Consider the following 23,948-nt stretch of genomic DNA (forward strand, 5'->3'; position numbering starts at 1 on the left):
AGTTCTGTAGATCATATGACCGTCTGAATTACCAGAACCCTGCTCCCTATAAAGAAAATGCTCATAAGAATTCCAAGGAACAAATGTAGCTGATTTGTACTACCCAACCCAACATTATTTGGACAATCAAAGACATACTGTAATGTATAATGTATGGGCAAGGCTGGCAATGCATCTAATCAATCCCCTTCATTTATTTGCTTAGCTGACATGCTGTCATTACAATGTAGAACAATAACCACCAACATTTGAAAAATAAATATGCTTCTGTGGTGTCATAGTCATATACTGTATTTTTTTGGGTGTCACTACCACAGCTCAGTCACTTTCCCCCTTCCAACAAAATGACAAATTACTATTCTAACATTCAGAGCAGTCAATGGGGGTCAGTATAAGAAAATGGTCGAACTCCACCTGTGACCGTTTGGATTATACCTGTGCCTGTGGCCAACACTGTGGTGGCTAAACACAAGAAAGCTTAACAAGGAGACAGTGTGGGCACAGCCAATCTGTCATGTGGTGCAATCCACTGTGCCCTCATTAAACATTTACGTTTACAACACACACCCGCTTCCTCTGTTCTCTGCCGCCGACTGCCGCTTTTCAAGCTAGCTGCCACTCCACCGGAAGACCTAGCAGCAGGTGATCCAAGCCAATCTCAGCCATCCCTATGGTGCTCTAATATACACGCTGCACGGCTATTTTCTGCTTAGACACGTATTGCCGAGTACACGCGTGATAACCTGATAGTACCCTGCTGAGTGCCACATGGCTCTGTGTTATCTGTGGGCGCGCAGATGGTATTGTAAGCTTTGAGCTGTGCTACCTTCATACTACCACACCCGATGACATTCTGTAGGATACATACAATCACACCTAGATCAACACTCCCATCAGAGGTTAACTGTAACCATCTATAATAATCTGTGTTACTTGCAGTCCCTTGACATTTACTGGTTTTAACGTTTGTGGGGTTTGGTTATTTAGTCTTACAGGTGTATTGAATGATACTCTTGGACAGTGCTGGAGAACATTTGCCTCACAAATGACACAGTTCGCCACATTTCCTGTACCTCTTAACTCGATGATTGTTTTACAATGATTTGCATACGGTGCTCCAACTGCCTCATTGTCCATCACTGTTTCAATTTGCATATATGACTAGAGAAATGTAGTCCCTGGTAATTCCATCGTCTGACTCTACAGTATGTCCCCCTTGAATGGCAAAGGATTGCAGAGTGATAATGGAATTTGCATTACTATAACATCATCCTATCCTTCAAGTAGAATTCTAAAATACTATAATGTAGCAGAATAATGTAGCTGTGGTTGTTGATGCAATTGAAAGTCATGCTGCCCGTCCGTCAAAATGACTGCTCTGACCACTATCCCACCCTCAGTAGCCAAAACCCCCTCCGTGTTCCACTGTAAAACCAATCAGGTCAGCGACCCTCAGATGGAGATCCACGTGCATGTACGTGCCTAGAACTGCAAATAAAGCCCTTTTTCAATCCAATATCTTGCCAAGGTCCCAAATCCAGTCTGCTATCTCTACATCTAGACAATGAGATGCGTGGCTTACCGTGGCGTGCATTTGTTTCGCCGTAAACTTCCTGTGTATCTGTCGGCGCAAGAGACTAATTGAACAGAAACAAATGATGTGTTAAGCTCGCTAATAATACTGGCATCAACATCATGATTAATTGGATCATCTATTGTGACTAAATCAAGTTTAACATGACCTGTTGCATAATTTAACGCCTTTCCCACAATGCCCTTTGGCTTTGTAGTGGGCTTTAACGACTCAGAGGAAAATAAAGGCCGCTATGCTACATGGGCACGGAAGGCTTCTTCTATTTAATTAGCCACAACACACACACACTCGTTCTCATTCAAGATTTATCCCATTTGTATTTACACGCAACGGCCAATTAATCATGTATATTATGCACATTTGTGTGTGTATGCATAGACAGAAAGATATTCACGTGATGCACACAAAGTTGGACTTGTAGGTGAGACACACTGCAACACTTCTTTCGTTGTTTATTCAATAGTACAATCTCAGGAAATGTATATAAAAACACTAACCCAGCTACATGCACGTTTTTAGAAATCAGAGACCATTCGCTCCTTCCTACACGTTGACATCAGACATAACAACAAAGACTTTATTTTTGTCATTCCACATTTGCTTCTTTGTTTGACAGGGCTCGGTCACCTACAAAGATCAATGAAGGCTTACAACTGCTTTTAATAAACCCACACGGGTACTGCACCGTTGAGTAATGAAACAATGATTTATGTGAGATTGTAGGCTGACAGAATGAATCAGCTAAAAACAACCGCAGACGGCTTTGTTTTGCTTGTTGTCTTCCTTAAACCAATTCATTAATCTGACTAGGTGACACGTTGGGTGAGTTGTCAATAGTAAACGGCAGCATTGTAATGTAGCATGGTGGGGGTTAATAAATATCTGAAGGAAATACATTTAACCGATTAATAACATTGACACTGTCCGTTAATAAAGCACCCCCTCCCCGTGTACTATTGTTTGTTTTTCAGAAAGATTTGTTTGCTGTCATCTGAGCTCATACCTCTGTTAATTTACAATAAAGCATCCCAGAAACACGCCAATGACACATGGTGATTCTGGTTTGGGATGAACAGAATGCAGCACCACTGCCATGATTCCAATCCTTGGGATAAGGTTGTCAAATTCTATTGGTCACATACATGTGTTTAGCAGATGTTATTGTGTGCGTAGCGAAATGCTTGTGTTTGTAGCTCCAACAGTGCAGTAATATCTAACAGGTAATATCTAACAATTTCACAACAATATGCACATTTTACTTGTATGGAAACCAATATCCATCCAAGCTTCTCATGGCAATCTCAGGTCAGTTCTCTTGAGCAGACTCCAAAGTGTCCTTTTTCCTGTCTGCTGATTCAAGATCAGCTTATCAGTATAGACAGGAGGAAGAAAAGTTCCAGCTAAATAAATCCATACACTGTAGCAGTGGTGATGTTGTGTAGGCCATTCAAATAAAGAGCAGTAGCACAGGGAGACAGTCTACAGCACACTTACCCTTTACATACTGTGCAAGGAATATACTAGGTCAAAACCTAGTCCTATATCACTGTATTCTACAACCATGATGAGGATAATCGGTAGACCTACAGTACGTAATATCTGAATGGAACATTGGTGTTCTTGATTACTCTACTATCAGCCGACATTACTCTCATGGAAGCAATAGACCCAAATACAGAACACATCTGGAAGCATTCTCCTTTCTACCAAAGCCAAGTTAAGTGTTTAGGAATTACTGGGCACAGAGACCTCTTCAGCCAACTATTTAACTGTGAGGAACTGCTGAGAGTGAACTCAAACCATAAAACAAAACATGGAGGACCGCTTGAATTAATCTGCATTGTACTAAGTATATGTTGCCCATAACACACTATAGGGGGGGCAAATGTGCTGGAGTGCACTGAGTACAGTACAAAGTATATTTCACAGCATGGGATATTGTTGTTTTCAAATGTGCTCTACTGTATTGTCTAGATAGCTTTGAAGCCCAGACTGAATCACATTGTTTCCCGTAAAACAAAAGTGGAGGACTGAACTCAGTTTGTATATCCTGTCTATTGGTAACAGTCAACTCGGTCAAATCAAATGAAATTGACTTTTTATTGTCGCATGCTTCGTAAACAACGTGTATACTAACAGTGAAACGCTTACTTACAGGCCCTTCCAACAATGCAGAATACAATATAATGATAATGATGATAATAATCAGTAAGCTGAAACAACATACATACATAGCCTATGTTTACTGTTCATTAAGAAGAAAGCATGTATTTCTATAAGCAACATTTCCTGCCTTAATCTCTTAGTTCCCCCTCAAGGTTACAGATATCAACCTGGATCTGGCTAAGGTAGAGATGAAGTGCTGCGTGGTTAGCCCACCTTTCCTAACCCTTTCTGCACCTAGCCATTGACTCGAACCGTCCGACTCCCACCCTCTCCCTTCTCTAAATGCCACTTAAGCTATTACAACTTTTCCAGCCGAGCACATCGTTGACCAGGGGGGCTGAGGACAAGGAGACGGCGATGGGGAGGGACACTCTCAAAAGGCTAGCAGGGCACTGTCCTTGTTGTCAATGTCAGCTATATTTTAACAGCCTTTGATGCTTTCATCTGATGCGTTCAAAACCAACTTTAATATGTTGCTATAATTCTATTCTTCATAGTATGTCTTAAATCCTTATATTTGTTGTAAAAAAAACACATTAAGCTTGATTGTGATAAGTTTCAAATCAGATTCTAACACCCAAAAACAGGGTCCCAACAAACAAGACTAAATGATTGAATCTGTAGTCAAAGCATCTAATAATTTACAATGTTGAACACTAGCTATAAGCAAAAGTAAGACAGTAATAGTAACAGTCAGAAGGTAACTGGTAGTCCAACTCACGTGTTCCATCAGCTCCTTGATCATGCCGTTCCACTGGCCCTTGTCGTCCTGCGATCCGTACTTCCCATCAGGCACCAGGCGGATCTCGTAGGTGAAGCCCAGGATGCTGGCCAGCTCCTTGAGCAGGTCGATACAGAATCCCTCGAAACGGTCGTTGCCCACCAGCGCCTTGTCAGACTTCTTAAGCATGACATATGGCTCCTCCTGCACAGACACAAAAAAATCTAATGGAAACCAGTGTTGAGGTCAGCTTTTTCCATTTGTTCTTCGGCACACGCACCTAATTGAGGCAAAGTGATCTGAGCTGATACGTCGTTTTTGGACTGATAAGTGCTGATAAGACAGAGAGACTCCAGTCCAATGTGTGGTTATAGCTGCACTGTATGTTTAAATATGGGATGAACAGAATAGTTTTCCTTGCATTAACAGAATGTACAGTGCATTCGGAAAGTATTCAGACCCTTACTTTTTACACATTGTGTTACGTTACAGGCTTATTCTAAAATGTATTAAATAAATTGTTTCCCTCCTCAATCTACACACAATACATTTGTTTTATTTTACTGCAAATTAATACCCTATTCAGGCTCTTTGCTATGAGACTCGAAATTGAGCTCAGGTATATCCTGAGATGTTTCTACAACTTGATTGGAGTCCAACTGTGGTAAATTCAATTGATTAGACATGATTTGGAAAGGCACACACCTGTCTATAAAAAGGTCCCACAGTTGACAGAATTGCCTGTAGAGCTCCGAGACAGGATTGTGTCGAGGCACAGATATGGGGAAGAACACCAAAAAAATGTCTGCAGCATTGAAGGTCCCTACGAACACAGTGGCCTCCATCATTCTTAAATGGAAGAAATCTGGAACCACCAAGACTCATCCTAGAGCTGGCCTCCTGGTCAAACTGAGAAATCAGGGGAGAAGGGCCTTTGTCAGGGAGGTGACCAACAACCCGATGGTCACTCTGAAGGAGCTCCAGAGTTCTGTGGAGATGGGAGAATCTTCCAGAAGGACAACCATCTCTGCAGCACTCAACCAATCAGGCCTTTATGCTAGAGGTGCCAGACGGAGGCCACTCCTAGGTAAAAGGCACATGACAGCCCGCTTGCATGAATGCCAAGTCTTACGTCTGGAGGAAACCTGGTACCATCCCTAAAGGGAAGCATGGTGGTGGGAGCATTTTTCAGCGGCATGGACTGGGAGACTAGTCAAGATCGAGGGAAAGATGAACGGAGCAAACTACAGAGAGATCCTTGATGAAAACCTGCTCTAGAGCGCTCAAGACCTCAGACTAGACGAAGGTTCACCTTCCAACAGGACAACGACCCTAAGCACATAGCCAAGACAATGCAGGAGTGGCTTCGGGACAAGTCTCGGAACGTCCGGACTTGAACCCGATCAAACATCTTTGGAGAGACTTGAAAATAGCTGTGTAGAGATGCTCCCATCCAACCTGACGGAGCTTGAGAGGTTCTGCAGACAAGAATGGGAGAAACTCCCTAAATACAGATGTGCCAAGCTTGTAGCATCATACCCAAGAAGACTCGAGGCTGTAGTCGCTGCCAAAGGTGCTTCAACAAAGTACTGAGGAAATGGTCTGAATACTTACGTAAATGTCCTATTTGGGCTTTTTATTTTTAAAACCTGTTTTTGCTTTGTCATTATGGGGTATTGTGTATAGCATGATGAGGGAAAAAAAACAATTTAATACATTTTAGAATAAGGATGTAACGCAACAAAATGTGGAAAAAGTCAAGGGGGTCTGAATATTTTCCAAATGCACTGTATGTCGACCGGAAAATCTAACTGATTTAAGTGACGGTTATGGTCTGCAATCTGAGAAATGTACAGCATGCAATAGGAAGTCTCGTTGATATACAATAGATGGTGAATCTAGGCACTCCAAAATAGCTTCTGCAGCCAGCCAACCTTCCCTGGCCATTCCGTCTCCCACATCCCTGCCTACTGCCTCTTGTAGACATTGTATACGACAGTGCGATGCAGTTTATGGTCAGAGAGCCAGCGGTCTTTACTGCCCTCTAACATTCTCCCAAGGCTCCTAATAATATCAGGTTGAAGAAAAGCTTGATTAGGAATAGAATGCTTCAATGAAATGGAACATGCCTGAAATGTTTCTGTCTCCAGGTAATGCCTATTGCCTGCACGAACAATGGTTAAACTCTCAAAGAAAGGTTGGCGGATGGCTCGAAATGTCCCTTTATTTAGTGTCTGCCACTTTCTGTCTGCCAAATAGGGATCATAGATATCCCACTCTGCATTTTTTTTAAAGACATGGGTTGTCCCCTTCCCCCACTGGCTATTTATTTATTGCTTCCGATGGTCAGACATGCAATTAATGAAGTCTACTCATAAGCAGAGTAATTGATTCTACAGTGAAGGTGACCTCTGCGTTTTGTATTCCCATCGGCCACGTCTTTGTGTGACACAAAGCTGCTAGAAAAGCCATGAAAGAGGGGGAAATAACCAGTCATAACACGGGTTTACCCCTCGGTCAGAAAAACGTGTGTTTCACAATGATGGGTTTAGCTCTGCTTATGGTGGCAAAGAAATGGATTGATGTATATTATAATAATGCCGTGGGAAAATATGGAAATCACTGTTGTTTCAAATGTTGTCTTGATGGTAAATGCCTTGAAGGGAGGTCTTGGTGGAAGAATCAAAACACGTCTAACACTCCTGGTCTAGCACATCCTAGTCTGACACTTAACAGGTGTCCTTTTCTACACCCAAAATACCATCTCAGGGACAGAAAAATGTCACGTAAATAATTGGTTAAAATCCTAATATGTAGCTAATTGGCCGTTTGCAATTAGGACGTTACCTTTAAATAAATTATAACCAAGGAATGCTTGATAATAATGCATTTAGATAGAAAGCAAGAGCTTAGTGGAAAACTTTGTTCAAGTTGTCCAATTATCTTGATCCAAAAGTGTTGAGGGGGGGAAGAAAAATGTCATTACCATCTGTTTCTAGCCTTCCCAACTCTTTAAATTCCCCAAGGTTTGGACTCAAATCAAAGTGTTTAAACCAGTTTTACCCTCTCTAGCGCAGCATGGGTTTACATAAGAAAATGGGGAAGGAGATATGCAGACACAGTCACAGGCAATGGAGTGAAAACAATTAATGTGAGAGCTGGGAAACACATTAAATATCTTAATCTCTTCGTAGAATGCGAGAAGTTATCGCCATAAAACTGTCAGACGTCTTATTCGCGGATCGCTGCGATCAGTTTGATGCAATGTCATTAAGCTCAGAATGGATAAAAAAACACAGACACTGATATTAGTGCTGCTGATGCTCTATTCTCATACTGCTTTTACAATCTAAAAGTGTTGATTTCTAGAATACTCCTAAACCATCATACACTGTCAAAAGATGCAGGTGATCCCATGCAAGTGGCTGATTTGGACCTAAACCCTACTCCTGGATTGAAAAGCATGTCCAATGGGATATTTCCATAGGCAATGTTTTTTAGTCCATGAATAGGCTTAATCTGGCTCAAACTGACCCTGAATCTTATTATTTTGTGAATTTATTTTTGGCTGCAGCTCTAAACAACACCTGTTTTATGGTTCTATTTCTTGTCTTTGTGATTGAAGTTGCTACTCCCCATGGTTGGCACCAGAAGGCACTGATTATATCTCTTCTAAACCTCACTCGGTCATAATTACAGCCTTGCGCTCCAATCGAGGCTTAATGAGAGTGTTTATCATTGTTGATAACTTGTGTGTCCGTCCAGAATAAGCTCGTGGGGGATGTTCATTGTCAGCACCCCGGTGATAGCTCCACAAAGACCCTCTAACCTCTCAGTTCACAGGCGTATGAATACACCATATATGATCTGCAAATGAATGTGGAAAGCTGGTGGGAGAGAACACCTGTTTATTTCCTAACATGTAATTCATGGATACTTTATAGACTGGTCCAGTGTGGCTCCCTGTCTTCTTCTCTACGGGCTCCTTGCACTGCAAGTGCCTCACATCCCCATGGTGATCTTAATGTGACATAATGATGCTCTACAGTACATCCCTTGACAATCCAAGCTGGATTTAGATTGGCAAGGTAAATTCCAGGTGGTGTTCAGTTCATTTACTGTGATTCATTTGACAGATATCTCTGATTTCCCGGTCTGAGTGGTGGTAGCAGAGAGGGCCTCAATGCCAAACATGTTTTTTCAACCTTCTAACATGGACCATGTTTAAAGATGTTATTTTTCCAAATGTAAATTATACATAACTAGCAAGGGAAAATTGGTTTCCCTGTAAAATACTGAATGATAAGACACTGATATGTAAAGAACCATCTCCTAAGGTAATGTTTTGAGTAGCTTGTCAAGCAGAAAAGCTCAAATCTGAGAGAGCGAGAGAGAGAGATCTTTCACAAAGGGCTGATCAAAGTCAGCTGACCCTACCAGGATGGTGGTGATGACCAGGGAACGGTTGGCCAGCGAGTCTGTGATGTTCATCCCTTTCCGCTTGGGCACCTCGGTGATGTTGAGACCTCCGGACGCACTCCACTTCCCCACCTGTGGGAAGATGAAAAGTGTGTAAGAGTTCGACTTCACCTTTCTACTGCGGCAACTCATGACCCTGACATCACACAAGCCTTGCTGCATTAGCGCCCACCGGGACACATTTCCATTAGCTGATTGGCTGTGTCACCTCTGGACACACTATACACCATGAGGCTATTGGGAGAGGTGGTGGTGGGACGTGGAGGCAGGTTTTAAACGAATTGACATTGTCGGAGAGAGAAGTCTTAAGAAATCAAATGGTTCTGTTGGGAATGATGGAATTAAGATGGATATGTTTCACTTCATCCTGGTGTTACGGTTTGGAACATAAGTAATATGCAAAAATTTGAAATTTGTCTAGAATTTAAACAACATAATTCAGTAGTAGTCTCTAAGACTAACACGAAAACATTGTGTTGTGTTCTGCAACTTTAGTGTATCAAAAGATGTCAGACTCTCCAAACTGTCACCTGTCACCTCTGTTGGCCTTGTTCTAAAAATACCAATACCTTGTGAATATCATAGCTTGTGAATTGTTGAAATGAAGAGGGAGCACAGCCTTTTCGAACTCCTACAACAAACCATTCTTTTCACTTGCAACGCTTCTCTGATAACACACACAATAGGTAATTGGAGCACTTTTCTGAATGCAGGAAAAGAAGATAGGTTGTTAGTTTCTGTGTGGTATGTGTGTGAGCAACGTGGAGAAATTGGGAGAGCAATCAAATATAATTTCCTGATCAATGTCTTCCATTTAGACTTCCATTTGGGCTTCATAATCTACTCCTTTCGCTGGTTAAAACACATGCAGAAACCAGAGCATTAAAAATAGCAAACTAGATAAGCATCCTAGCGTAATTATCATATGGTTATTTCAGGTCTGGTATCTTTGCAGTTTTGTGCCCTTAGGAACGTAGCAAAACACAAATCCTACAATTCATTTTGAAAAGAAAGCCCAGCATGGGGTTGTCGGCAATGGAAATATAAAAGCTTGAGAATGCTGGCAGAGAAGTTCTGCTCTGAGTAATCTCACGAAGATAAATACTAAAAGATCAGAGCAAATACAGGGAGTTGCACTAGAGTAGGGCCTTCTGGGCAAAAAAAGCCCCTTCCATACTGTCGTGACAACTCTGGAACATATCATTACCATAAAATAGTCAGTCCTGTAGACTGTCGGTAACGATCTAATTTTGCATGCCTACTTCGCAGTCACTCGCTTTCCCTACTATCCTCCTTCCCATCCTCCTCTCTTTCTCCTTCATGGGTAACTACCAAAGTGCCATTTAATATTCACAGGGCTGGCTGGCACTCGAGGTGGATCCGTTTAAAAGGTACACAAACACGCTGCATCGCAGCCAGCGTGAAAAACACCTGACAAAGTCCTTCTGTTTGATCCACTGAGGAGCGTATGCTCAAATTTGAAAAGCATATTAGTTACAGCTTGTGTGAAACAGCCCCCCCCAAAAAAAGCAACTGAAGAGAAGAGCTGCTTTAAAAAATATCCATGTCTTCCACTCTGCATGCCAGCCTAGTCTTACTAATTGTGGCCAATTAACTCAATTCATTAAATGTGTATAGCCAATGAAGCAATTCAAAAGTTATTTACTCGTGCCACTACAGGGAAAAGAGAGCTTCTGACTTTTTTTTCTTCCCTCTTTTATATTAATGTCAGTGGATTTTCCACTCCGACTGGAAACCTCTCCTAATTCCAGTATGAGCTCCAACTCGGGCTAATATTCAATTAGGGCAGATTAGGCCTAAAAGTCGCCATCTTTACTGGCTAGAACAGTTAGCAAAAGCCGATTTCCACAGATATAAAGAGACAAAATCCTGCGGGATAAGTAACAAGCTTGAGACCAGGGATGTAGAAAAGCACACAGTAGGCCTACATAGCATGTCTTTCATGCTGGTTTTAGCACACTAAAGCTGTGCAAATAGAACAGTAGACCCAGCACAGCAGAAGAATGCGATTCGGAAATAGTTTGGCGCATTGTGGTTGTTCCAGCCTGGCGCTGCAGTGGTACTCTGAGCTGACATGGCCTAGCTATTATACAGGCTCATACAGGCTCTGCCATACGGGAGCGCTTGAGGAAGTCATAATGGCACTTATCTCGAGTTAATGTTTCCATAATGCATGACAAACCCATATCACCACAAAGCAGTTATAGTCCGCAGGGTGCTACTCTGCCTTTTAAAATAACACAGGAAGTTATTATTATCCTTCTTCATTGCCAACTTTTAACTTTATTTTGTGGGTAAAAAAAGTGAGGTTTATACACCTCATTAGCAAACAGCATTTCGGGCAACAACTCGAATTACCATTTGAGACTTGCAATGAACACTTTAATGTCTTCCCTCATCCAATTTGCTTTATGATCCATTAACGTATGCTTATGTTTGAACAGCCCATTGGCTTCCTTGTTAGGAGGTAAATGATACTGTCAAATGGAGACCGTTGTGCATTATTTGTTCCATATTAAAGAAGAAAACTGGAATGGATTTCAGATTTTCACTCTAGACGATTTAACAGGGGATATGCAAAACAAATGTTATGTCCTAAGAGAGAAAGAGAGTGTAGTGTATGGTGGAGATGATAAATAAATGTGTGTAGGTGTAAAATCACCAGGGTATGGGCTTATTGTTGTATTTTTTTTTTGTATGTACTTTACATTTCCATTCATGTTCGTAAGTGAAAACCTAAACTATTACGTAACACTATACTTCTTTAAAGTGTTGTTAGTTTGATAGTTGTAAACATTGTGGTCGGAATGATGTGTGTTACCTTCTCCAGGCCCTCCTCTTTCAGGCTGATGATGTCCAGGTCAAAGTCTGTGCGGAGGCCACTGGTCCTGTTGAACGACAGCCTCCCCGTCAGGCCTTCCCAGTGAGACTGCAGAGAAATACACACAACCCCACATTAACACTCATTCATTAAAGCATGTGAGTACGGACACATGTAAAAACAAACACCAAGGCCACACACACACACACACACTGGGCTGCATTTATTTTTTAATTACATTTCACATCCCAACGCCTCAGACACATTTTCTCCCAGACCACAGTGTTAATTAAAGACCATGTCCTTCACTTGTTTCCACACAAGGGAGAAAAAAACTCATAAATGCCCATCATTATGATCGACTGACACCCCCCCCCCCCCTCCTTCCCTTTCTCCCACCAGAGCCCTCCTCATGTTTCTCCGCGCTCAGAGAGATGTGTCTGTTACCCCTGGCGATGATGGAGCTACTGATGAAGCTATGGAGCTAACACATTCCCCTCACTTATACTCCGGGCTCTGGCCTTGTGATGTTCGGTACACTAGGCGCCGTGTCACCATGGCATCATGTTCTACAGCCTTAATCTGACTACTCTGAGTCACAGTCATCACACACTCTCTTGTGAAATGAAACAAGAGCTGATTATACAACTCGCCTATTTCAAACAGTCTTATTGTGAACAGTGCACAGAAGGGCGCACCAGTTTCCCTTTTCAGTAAAAATAGGACACAATGACTCACTGTGAGTTTTGCCATCTGTAAATAGGTTATGAATACAGGGAATTTAGCTGGAGAGAACATTAACACAGCTTTGAGTAGTTCATTACTTTGAGACACTATCCATGAATAAGAGATTTATCCAGATAACGTTGCTTTTGTTTGTAAAAATGTATGTTCCATGATTACACAATGTTTCCTTCTTCTCCAAATGTAATTGCATTTGTCAAATGGATTCAGAGACAAACAGTACGGCATCCACAATCTCCTAATATGGATATCACACACAAGATCAAACATCAACATCAAAAGAAAACAAAACGCTCAGCATCACCTCTTTGATGAAGTTCATGAAGCGCCCGCCGAACCTCCATGGCTTGTGGCGGTGGCACTGCAGCGAGTTGACCGTCATCTGTGGTGCGTGCTGGTAGGAGACGGACACGATGTGGACCGCGTCGTACGTCAGAGCAGCATCTGTCTGGAATAAAGGGGGACATTATTTCAGCTGACGGGCTGTGGACAAGGGGAGTCCACTCCCTTCGCTCCAGTAGCAGCAAAAAGTGTTTGAGAAAAAGCTAACAAAGGGAAATCAAAGAGCTCAGACGTTTCTTATTTTCCAGATAGCATGCCCGAGAAAGTGAGCTCAATTCCTTTTGTAAACACGTATATGACGCTTTCCGGGCGAGTAAGACGAAATTAAAGGCAGCCTACCTTGATGTTTGTGTCACCTAGATTCTATCTCTTACGGAGTTCCTGGGAGCAATTAAAAGTGCATACTACACAGAGCGAGCACACTCCGTTCCATAAAACCCCTCCTTCTCCATATAGAAATAATGAGACCTGTGAGAGTGCCGTGTGGGTGTATCTGAACCCCAGTCAAATCCATTAATAGATAAACAAACAACGAGGGATTGCAACAATATAATATTCATATTGAATATACCACGCGCATGTATAACTCTTTATCTTCCATTAGCGATGCTCGCTTATTAAGTTAGAGCGTAAAAGGAGGCTTTATTGGAATATCAGGGATGGGATTTGTGATTATTGGATTTAGACCATTGTGATGGGATTTGAGAATGATTAGGAGCTCCCCTGAATACATTGAATGAATTAGTTCAGAATGTAGTAGACTGTGAACATCCTGCTTCCAAGCGCTTCTTATCTGACTTTATGATGATAATAGGCCCCAAAATTATCACCATTGTCATTATTATTGACATAATTGGTGGTATGTAGTACAAGTAGTAATACTGTTACTAATAGTAGAGAAATAGTGGTAGTACTGTTACGACAGATGAGACTATAATGTTCAATCTGCATTTTTTTCCCCAAAATGTTATTGACATAAAATGTTGAGAGTAGGGCTGGTGAAAGACACACGGTATATAGATATCAATATGATGTCTTTCATGCTGATTTTAGAATACTATCAGCCTCAGAGTTCCACAACAGAAGACCAAAAGCATACCGTCATGATCCCTTCCAGGAGACCCGAGTCGGGCTTGGGAGGTATCTGCCTCTCTTGGGACCACTTCTCAACGATGGACGCCACCTGAGGGTTGTCCACGTTGAGGATGCGGAAGCCGGTCATGTTGACGCCACAGAAACGGTAGGGCTCCAGGTCGATAGCCATGAGGTCCTTCAGAAAGAGGGGGGTGAAACAAAGAGTAGATGATCTTGTTTAGCTTCAGACGGCTGGGATTGGGGCCTCGTTGTTACTGTTAGAGAAGAGAGGATAGAGAGGGTGGTAAATGGGAGATGTATTAAAGTGAAAGAGGGGATTGAGCTTTGAGCCGTCTGGAGGATAAGGGTATGGTGTTTCGAGTGTAGTGTGTGCCTCAGTCAATGAAGCCAAACACAAGGCATTGGTGTCAGTCTCTCTCAGTGTGGTTAAAGCCATCCACTAATCCTCAATCACAGAGGCATTTTGGTACGGTACAGTAGGTAGGTTCACTTAAACTACTAGACGGAAACCATGTTGAATGGTTGACCTTAACATGGCATTTCAAATGGACTTCCTCCAATGTAATTCAACCTAAACCTTCATGACTATACACAACCCCAACTGCAAGTATGAATGAAACCCTTTAATGCGAATTACCATGATACAGAGGGACCAGGTAAAACTGTGCTTTGACTCCTTTATCATGTCTCAAAGCTTCGTGTTGGCTGGTTGTTGTGCAGAAGTAAAACCTGAAGGCGTGACCTTTTACCTTGTGTTCTGCCGCTGCGGCTTATCCTAAATATTCCCTGAGTAAATGAGGCAGACGACGTTCATCGCCTAAAAGGGGAACCACTTCATCTGCTGGATCCAATTAATAATGCAGCCGCTACAGTCCCTCCGCAACCCGTAAGCAAACACAGATTTCTCTGAGCAACTGTAATTTCTAGGGACGCCATCCCGGCTCAAGTGTGAAGTCACATGTCGACACATATCATGTTGGAATGTGCCACGGGGCCTCGGAAAAGACATTTGCAGGAACATAATAGATATTTCATTAGCACCCTGTGGTGTTAGTGCTGGGGGAACGGGAGCGTGTAAGACACACGCTGAAGACCGCTTGCCTCCAGATACAGAGAAAAAAAATGTCTCTCCACAAGCAGTAGGGTTCATATGGCACAATTGTTTTAAAGTCCCTGTCGTACTAAATGCCATTTGTGGGGAAACCATTTTCTTCAGGTTATGTTCACCAGATTTATTGCGAAGCATACAAGTTCCTTAAAAATAATGTTTTAAATGATTTTATAACTCAAGCACACAATTCAAACAGCCATTTGAAGATTTTGAGTTGCTGTGGGCAATGTCAACCATTGCAAAGTATAAAATACCATCAGGTAATGGATTCAAACTAATTTAGTTACTAATGGATTCTTTGAATTTAGTTACTTGACTGGGAAAACTGAATTCAGCATTTGTCAATCAACATTAGACTATATTACAGTACCACACACTCTGTGCCTCTGTACCTTCAAAATGCTCCATATCACTGACAATACACTAATACAGGAAGGTGGAAAACATAAAGTTCTCAGCACAGATTCTTGGAGATAACCCTGTAGGGTGTAAAGGGCTGAAGCCATGACAGCCTCATTTCAGAGGACAAGGCTGCTGCTATATTACCCTGCTACCATTCTGGTATTACCTGTTCACGCTCTAATAATTTGGTGTTCCCCTCACCCAGGATGATAAACATTATCACTGAATATTATCAAGGGGAATATTGTTGCCCTATATGCCATAGATGTATTCATCATTGCAGGTATAATCTTTGAAATGGCATGACCGTCAGTATGACAGTGTATTACTGCTTTAGATGGATCTAGCGGTCCCATACCATTCCATTAATAAATCCTATGTTTTGAGAAATGTAAAATAGATCAACTAAAATGTGTGTCTGTATATTTTACATCATATTTGAAGTACTCAACCATCAATAACTCAACCAGTTTCTCTCCCACTTGGTTGAGACCTATACAGTGTGACAGGGACAGCTTTGGGCACTGTTAAAATGTTTGTTGGGGTAGGCCTACACAAATGACGACGCATGGCAGAACAATGCCAAGATGACACGCGACGTTCATGGCCCTGCATGCCATATTGTATTATCACAGACTGGCCAAGTCCATCATGCTAGGGTCTGTCTAGCCCCCATCCTCCAGATCCCCAGTATGAGTGCGTGTTTGCGAGATAGATCGCACGAGAGAGAGAAATAAAGAGTTCTGTCCAATAGGAACACATACAGCACCACCTGCACCATCACCATGGGGACCACTGTATTAATCCTGCCCTGTCCTTTTGTCACCAGACAGAAAGATTAAATCTGTGCTGCCCAGCCTTGTACTCTGCTGGGAGCAGTGAACAGACTGGGCACAGGACACACCCGAGGGAGGTCGTCGCCTCCTAGAAATGTGTTTCTGTATTGTGAGTTAGTGTTTCTAACGTCCTCCAAATTCAATATGGCAGTAGGGGATATTCAAGGTGGAACTGTGAATAGTTTGTTGATGAAAGGACACAGAATGTGCATATACAGTATAACCCTTGAACAAAGTGTCCTGAGCCACAGTCTTACTCAAATGGTGGTGTGACTCCAAAAAAACTGTAAATGGAAAACACCTGTGCTTATTCTGAACAAAATGACATGTGGCTAAAAGGGGCCATTAGACTACAGCACTCGAAAGGGTGGAAAGGACAAGGCTGCACTCCCTGAAAACTGTTTGTGCAAATTCTACAATCAAAACACTGATGTGGTAGTGTTCATTCAATATGTCTCACAATGGGGGATGACGTCCAAAATAATCTGACATATTACACAATAGGCCTAATCAGTAATCTACCTTCCCTCAAGATTTATTGTAGGTTGTCTGCATGAATATGTTTCCTCCATCAAACTCTCAAGCAACATTCTCCATCATCTACTTCAAATCTGTTGCCTTTGTGCGACCTTTTCAAAGACTTCTGTTGCCTTTAAGAGCGAGAGAAGTGTTTACAGGTGGCAAATTATTGAAGACTCCATTACGCTGCCAGTTAGTCAAACCAAATTGGTATTGTGGACCGGATCCAAACCCCCCATCGGCAATTAGGCAGCATTCATCAAAAAAAAATCTAATGGGGGGGAGATGGGGAAAAATGTGACTCAATTTGCATTAGCAAGCAATGTAAATTACCAGAGTGGTGAAGATGTAGTGGTAGTACTCTGTCATCATTCCCATCGTCTGGGCCTGTAGGAGAGGGGGGGGTTGGAGAGACAAGACAATGAAGAAGGTCACTGTGTCACGCTGGGGTAATTTGCAATCAATATCCACAGTCAAAACAAACAATGGCAAACAAATGGCGAACACCATTGAAGCTGTTCAGGAGCAATGGGAGAAAAACCACAGGTCTTAATGAGTGTATTGACCATCGCTGTGTGTCGCCTCTGTTTTTGTTGAAATTATGGCGCAAATGTGACCCTTGGGTAATAAAGTAAAAGCAAGTTGTGATTCCACGCTGACTGAGGGCTTTTTCGACACCATGCATTTAAAGGGTTTGCAATTGCTCTGATCACGGGACTCCCTCACTGGAGAAAGGAGGCCTTCAATCAAGGAAGTGAGCAGTAATCTGTTCCTCCTATTGCACCATCCCCCCCCATCACGACCACTTATTTCACTCAATCTACATTCAAATGTTCTACATTCCCATGGCGGCAGTATTTCCTGTTTAATTGTACCATCTGTTGTGAAGAATACCCAAGGTAAATGCAAATAAGCTGCTGTGCTTTTTGGAAGTGGAAGTCTCTTCTCCATTTAACGCACCTACTGACTACAAATAAAATTTATGACACTATCAATACTATAAGATGTCAGAAGGGAAAAAATATTTCCAACGCATGACAATTTATAGATATAGGATCTCAATTATTGTTGGATGAATGCCAGCCTATGGAAAGTATAGCGCCCAAATTAAATGGCTGGGAGTATAAAGAGTGTATGATTTTTAAAATATATATATATATATCCTGCACTTTCAAAGTCACATTAAGATGTGTGTGTTTTGGGTCCCTCGCCTGACTCTATTACATCCTCATCAACCTCATTTCATTGGCCTCCATCTGTCCCTCTCTCCCCTGGTGGCCAAGCCACTTAAAGAAAAGTGACAAAAAGTGCTTCTCGGATGGAACCGTCGCTAAAGGGTCATCGCTTTTTAAGAGACACCTGGGATATAGGTCTGGTCCTGCCATGTTTTCCATGTATTTTCTCCACACCTGGAGGGGGGATATGAACTGACGAGGGGAGGTTGCGTTTAGGTGAGAACACCAGACAGGCTGCAGAGTGCAGACAGACAGGTATAAACAGGGCATTGTGGGGAGGCCAGGGACTATCAGCAAACTCCATATTAAAGTTCAAACGTAGTGTTATACATGTCTATTTTTAAAGAGGGTTTATACATACAAGATACATTTGACGTAAGCCTCCATTACCCTAACTAGAGTTGCTGAACATCTCTTCGTCCTCAGAAGAGTCATGACGTATATGGCCAGCAATCTTTTGAATATCAAAACCTCAAAAGTAAACTGAACTACTCATGTTAAAATGCATTTGGATTACATTCTGTATCCTCACCACATACTGTAAGCGATAAATCTGTGATGGTTTACAGTTTATGGGTCTGATATGCATCTGTAACAGCAGCAATTTATCAGAAACCACAGTATGTGCTTCAATAACAATATTAAAATCAACAGAGAGTGTTCCTGCTGTGTGAATCAGAACATCAAATAACAGCATTTCATATGTAGTGTAAAAGACAATAGATATCAAGGCAACCAAGATAAGCACAGCAAAACAAATAATATTGGCTTTGAAAAACAGATATACATAACTCAGTTTTGACACTGTTGCAATAACGTTTTCCAAAAAGCTTCAGAATGGCTCAAAGCAGAACGATTTTTTTTTGTAAGACAACTTTATAATAATACAAGCCCAATTCCAGAATGTACAGTTGACGTCGGAAATGTACATACACTTAGGTTGGAGTCATTAAAACTTGTTTTTTAACCACACATTTCTTGTTAACAAACTATAGTTTTGGCAAGTTTGTGCATGACACAAGTAATTTTTCCAACAATTGTTTGAAGACTTATAATTCACTGTATCACAATTCCAGTGGGTCAGAGGTTTACATCCACTAAGTTGAGTGTGCCTTTAAACAGCTTGGAAAATTATGTCATGGCTTTAGAAGCTTCTGATAGGCTAATTGACATCATTTGAGTCAATTGGAGGTGCACCTGTGGATGTATTTCAAGGCCTACCTTCAAACTCAGTGCCTCTTTGCTTGACATCATGGGAAAATCTAAATAAATCAGCCAAAACTGTAGACCTACACAAGTCTAGTTCATCCTTGGGAGCAATTTCCAAATGCCTGAAGGTACCATGTTCATCTGTACAAACAATAGTACGCAAGTATAAACATCATGGGACCACGCAGCCGTCATACCGCTCAGGAAGAAGACGTCTCCTAGAGATGAACGTACTTTGGTGCGAAAAGTGCAAATCAATCCCAGAACAACAGCAAAGGATCTTGGGCAGATGCTGGAGGAAAAAGGTACACAAGTATCTATATCCACAGTAAAACGAGTCCTATATCGACATAAACTGAAAGGCCGCTCAGCAAGGTAGAAGCCACTGCTCCAAACCCGCCATAAAAAAGCCAGACTACGGTTTGCAACTGCACATGGGGGCAAAGATTATACTTTTTGGAGAAACATCCACTGGTCTGATGAAACAGAAATAGAACTGTTTGGTCATAATGAGCATCGTAATGTATGGAGGAAAAAGGGGGAGGCTTGTAAGTTAAAGAACACCATCCCAATGGGGATGCTACCAAATACTGATTGACTGTATGTAAACTTCTGACCCACTGGGAATGTGATGAAAGAAATAAAAGCTGAAGTAAATCATTCTCTCTGCTATTATTCTGCCATTTCACATTTTTTAAATAAAGTGGTGATCCTAACTGACCTAAGACAGGGAATTTTTACTAGGATTAAAAGTCAGGAATTGTGAAATTGAGTTTAAATGTATTTGGCTAAGGTGTATGTAAACTTCCGACTTCAACTATATGTCAACGCAGAATATGAATTTGATATTGTCTATAGCTTCGATCAGTTAAATTATGTCAGCTCTGAACAGTGCCAGTGAGGCTCTCACCTGTTTAAGGATCTGTGCAGCCATTTCGTGGTTGCAGTCGAAGATAATGCGAAACTCCCGTCCTCTCTTCATCTCCTTGAGGAGGGGCCTGGTGTCCTCTCCGTCAAGAGGGAGCTGGCGAATCTTTAGCCTGATGTTATACCTGGAGGGGGCCATTATCAGTTCCTGTAGTCTAATAAGACCTTTAGGAAACAAACATCAGAAAGCTAACAGCCACGCACAACATCATTCAACTGTCAACACACACATATCAAAAACATTTAACTTCTTGTAAAGTGTAATTTAGTAGTTTGATGTTACACATAACATTTCCCAGACAAAATGATCACAATTCAAAAGTATACTGTAGAGTATTACAAATGATTAGTGTCCAGACATTTTTGTATCGCTATGATTGGACTTAAGCTGATCTTCGTAGTACTAAGATCAGCTTAACAACCCCGCCAATCCCAATGGTTAGAAAACGTCATACCTGTACTGTCATCGTATACGACTGTGGCTGTTTTCCACTTGAGGAACTGCACCAAATCTAAGATGCCGTAACTGAGAGAAGAGTAATCGGGGTACAGGTTGGCGTAAAATGTGTCCCTGTTGTCCATAGGGTGATGTTTCCATCGCACCTGGATGTGTGGCACTTCCAACGCATTGCAGATGGACTGGACGGCGTTTGAGGACGAGCTATGTGAGGGCCCAAATATTGCCACTACACCTAAAGACAGTTGGTCACAGGCTAGAATGGCAAGAACAGAGGGAGAATTAACTCTCGGAAAGACACCACATCACGACGTTCAACAAGTGAGCTGAATAATGTATTTAGTGAATTATCAAACTTCTATGTCTACTAGAATAAATCCTGGTTTCAGAGTGCAGTTAATGAAATAACATCAAACAAAATACCACTATTAAATCTATAACAGCCAAGTACTTTGAGTTAGACTAATGAAACAACTTGCCAGAAATACTTGCAATAAACCTTTAGGTTGGTTTGTTATGGTCTGCTGTCGTCCACTGCACTGTGTGGTCATTGGCCACAATCCCTGGGCAAACAAAGTGCATGTCACTCACCTTTTCTCGACGCTTCAAAACTGTCGTAGATATTAATCCTCTGTATGTCGTACGTTAACGTCGTGTTGGGCAATAAAGTCCTGTTTCTGTTGATGTTGTTCACTGCAAATTTAAAGGCAAGCTCCTCTGGGCTGACGAGCGGCACCGGTCCCTCTGTTTGCTCAAAAATCCCCCCTGAGAAAAAGGAGACACATTAGCTCAAGGCCAACTGGTCTGGAACACAGTTGTCTGAAACTACTGCCAAAATTCTTAAGGGGTTTTGCACTAAACACTGGCAGTGGACTAGATTGTGTACATTAGAGCCGGCATTAGATTTGCTCTGTAAACAGAGAGAAAGCCCCACTCCATTTCAGGGAATGCTGTGAATACCAACAGCAGCTTTGAAGTCTGCTGCAGTAATGGGAGAGAGTGAGGAGAGTGGAAAGGAGACAGAGAACATGGCTCCATCAGAACAGAAGCTCAGTTTCTTCTCTTCTCCATTGGTTCACTTTAAGTTCACATTAAAACACAGGTGGATCAGATAACTTGGTGTAGGTACTAGACTACTCAGGTATAATAGAAAATATTGAATTAAATCACTATTACTATCACTAAATTGAGCATGTTATATTTAGGGCCCTTGGTATTATAGAAATGCCATATTGTATCAGTTAGATACAGCATAACAAGTTTTCATGTACAGCATAACAAGTTTTCATGTACAACTAAATACGATCAGCTTTTGGAGGAAAAAGGGGGGGGGGGGCTTTTATTTTATTTTTTATTTTACCTTTATTTAACCAGGCAAGTCAGTTAAGAACAAATTCTTATTTTCAATGACGGCCTGGGAACAGTGGGTTAACTGCCTGTTCAGGGGCAGAACGACAGATTTGTACCTTGTCAGCTCGGGGGTTTGAACTCGCAACCTTCCGGTTACTAGTCCAACGCTCTAACCACTAGGCTACCCTGCCGCCCCCAATTGTCCATTTGGAAGACTCATTTGCGACCAAGATTTAACTTTCTGACTGTCTTGAGATGTTGCAAGCCAAAGAACACCATCCCAACCGTGAAGCATGGGGTGGGGGTGCTTTGCTGCATTCGGGACTGGTGCACTTCACAACATAGATGGCATCATGAGGTGGATATATTGAAGCAACATCTCAAGACAGTCAGAAAGTTAAATCTTGGTCGCAAATGAGTCTTCCAAATGGACAATGATCCAAACATACTTCCAAAGGTGTGGCAAAATGGCTTAAGGACAACAAAGTCAAGGTATTGGAGTGGCCCTGACCTCAATCCTATAGGAGATTTGTGGGCAGAACTGAAAAAGTGTGTGTGAGCAAGGAGGCCTACAAACCTGACTCAATTACACCATCTCTGTCAGGAGGAATGGGCCACAATTCACCCAACTTATTGTGGGAAGCTTGTGGTAGGCTACCCAAAAGGTTTGACCCAAGTTAAACAATTTAAAGGCAATGAATGCTACCAAATACTAATTGAGTGTATGTAAACTTCTGACCCACTGGGAACGTGATGAAAGAAATCATTCGCTCTGCTATTATTCTGACATCTCACATTCTTAAAATAGTGGTGATTCTAACTGACCTAAGACAAGCAGTTTTTACTAGGATTAAATGTCAGGAATCGTGAATAACTGAGTTTAAATGTATTTGGCTAAGGTGTATGTAAACCTCTGACTTCAACTGTAGACATGACAGTATCAGAGAGATTTGCTTCATGCTTAGCAGCACTGACAAGAGGCAAGAACTGGATGCACAATTCAAACACAAATGTCAATTGTACAATACAACAACAATGTTATGTTTTCCCTCACCACAACAGGTGTCAGAATGATACATAAACCCCATCAACAGTGTTAGTGTTTTTCCTTTGACGTAAAAGTGGACACATATCTAGTATGGACCTGTGTGTCACGTTCCTGACAGGAGGAGGAGACCAAGGCGCAGCGTGATACGAATACATTCTTTATTTACACGAAGAACACCAAACAAAACGACCTTGACACTATAAGATACGCGTGCTGACAGGCAACTACACACAAACATTAACACACAAAACCAAAGTGGGAAATGGCAACCTAAATAGGATCCCCAATCAGAGACAACGATAAACAGCTGTCTCTGATTGGGAACCAACTTAGGCCACCATAGACCTAGACAAACCAAAACCCCCTAGACGAGACAAAAACACACATACCACCCTCGTCACACCCTGACCTAACCAAAATAATAAAGAAAACAAAGATAACTAAGGTCAGGGCGTGACACTGTGTTTGCTGTTATTGATGCAGTGGTGTGGTGTGAAATGTTTTTTTAGGATCTGACCCTGTGTTTGTTTTACTGAATGTTATGGTATTTTACACATAAGCCTCACGAAGGCAGTCAGGACACGTACTATAGGCTTATATGTCAAACTTTTTTTTTTATAAGGTCATAGTTTAGGCTTGTGCTTTTTCTAACACACAGCTGTTAATTTATTTTATTTCGAGTGAACTATTGTAGCTTTTAAATGCAGCTGATTTACCAAAATTTGTACGAGAGCCAAATTATTAACTTAGGGACCTGCAATTAGGTGCCAGGCTACAACCCAATAGATTAATTAAGGGCCTTTGTGAGGCAGACTAAGAACAGTAAACATGTTAATCAGAGGATCACAAGAACAAATCCCAAATCTAAAGT

The 23,948-nt window shown here is 41.7% G+C and overlaps 1 protein-coding gene across 1 annotated transcript in view; it reads right to left on the minus strand.

Annotated features, from left to right (window-relative positions):
- LOC110489131 (glutamate receptor ionotropic, kainate 3) overlaps window positions 1–23,948 on the minus strand; it is a 121,493-nt gene that overhangs the window by 25,595 nt on the left and 71,950 nt on the right. The window contains exons 2-10 of the mRNA XM_090198886.1: window positions 21,271–21,444; window positions 20,678–20,935; window positions 20,206–20,387; window positions 17,185–17,238; window positions 13,988–14,158; window positions 12,851–12,994; window positions 11,803–11,910; window positions 8,919–9,032; window positions 4,482–4,685 (exon numbers count right to left, since the gene is read on the minus strand). Of these exons, the coding sequence (XP_090055012.1) occupies window positions 4,482–4,685; window positions 8,919–9,032; window positions 11,803–11,910; window positions 12,851–12,994; window positions 13,988–14,158; window positions 17,185–17,238; window positions 20,206–20,387; window positions 20,678–20,935; window positions 21,271–21,444 (1,409 nt within the window). The remainder of the gene's footprint in view (window positions 1–4,481; window positions 4,686–8,918; window positions 9,033–11,802; window positions 11,911–12,850; window positions 12,995–13,987; window positions 14,159–17,184; window positions 17,239–20,205; window positions 20,388–20,677; window positions 20,936–21,270; window positions 21,445–23,948) is intronic.

The sequence above is a fragment of the Oncorhynchus mykiss genome, chromosome 2 (genome assembly GCF_057628025.1).
Source record: "Oncorhynchus mykiss isolate SJ-2025 chromosome 2, ASM5762802v1, whole genome shotgun sequence".
In the NCBI taxonomy this organism is placed as follows: domain Eukaryota; kingdom Metazoa; phylum Chordata; class Actinopteri; order Salmoniformes; family Salmonidae; genus Oncorhynchus; species Oncorhynchus mykiss.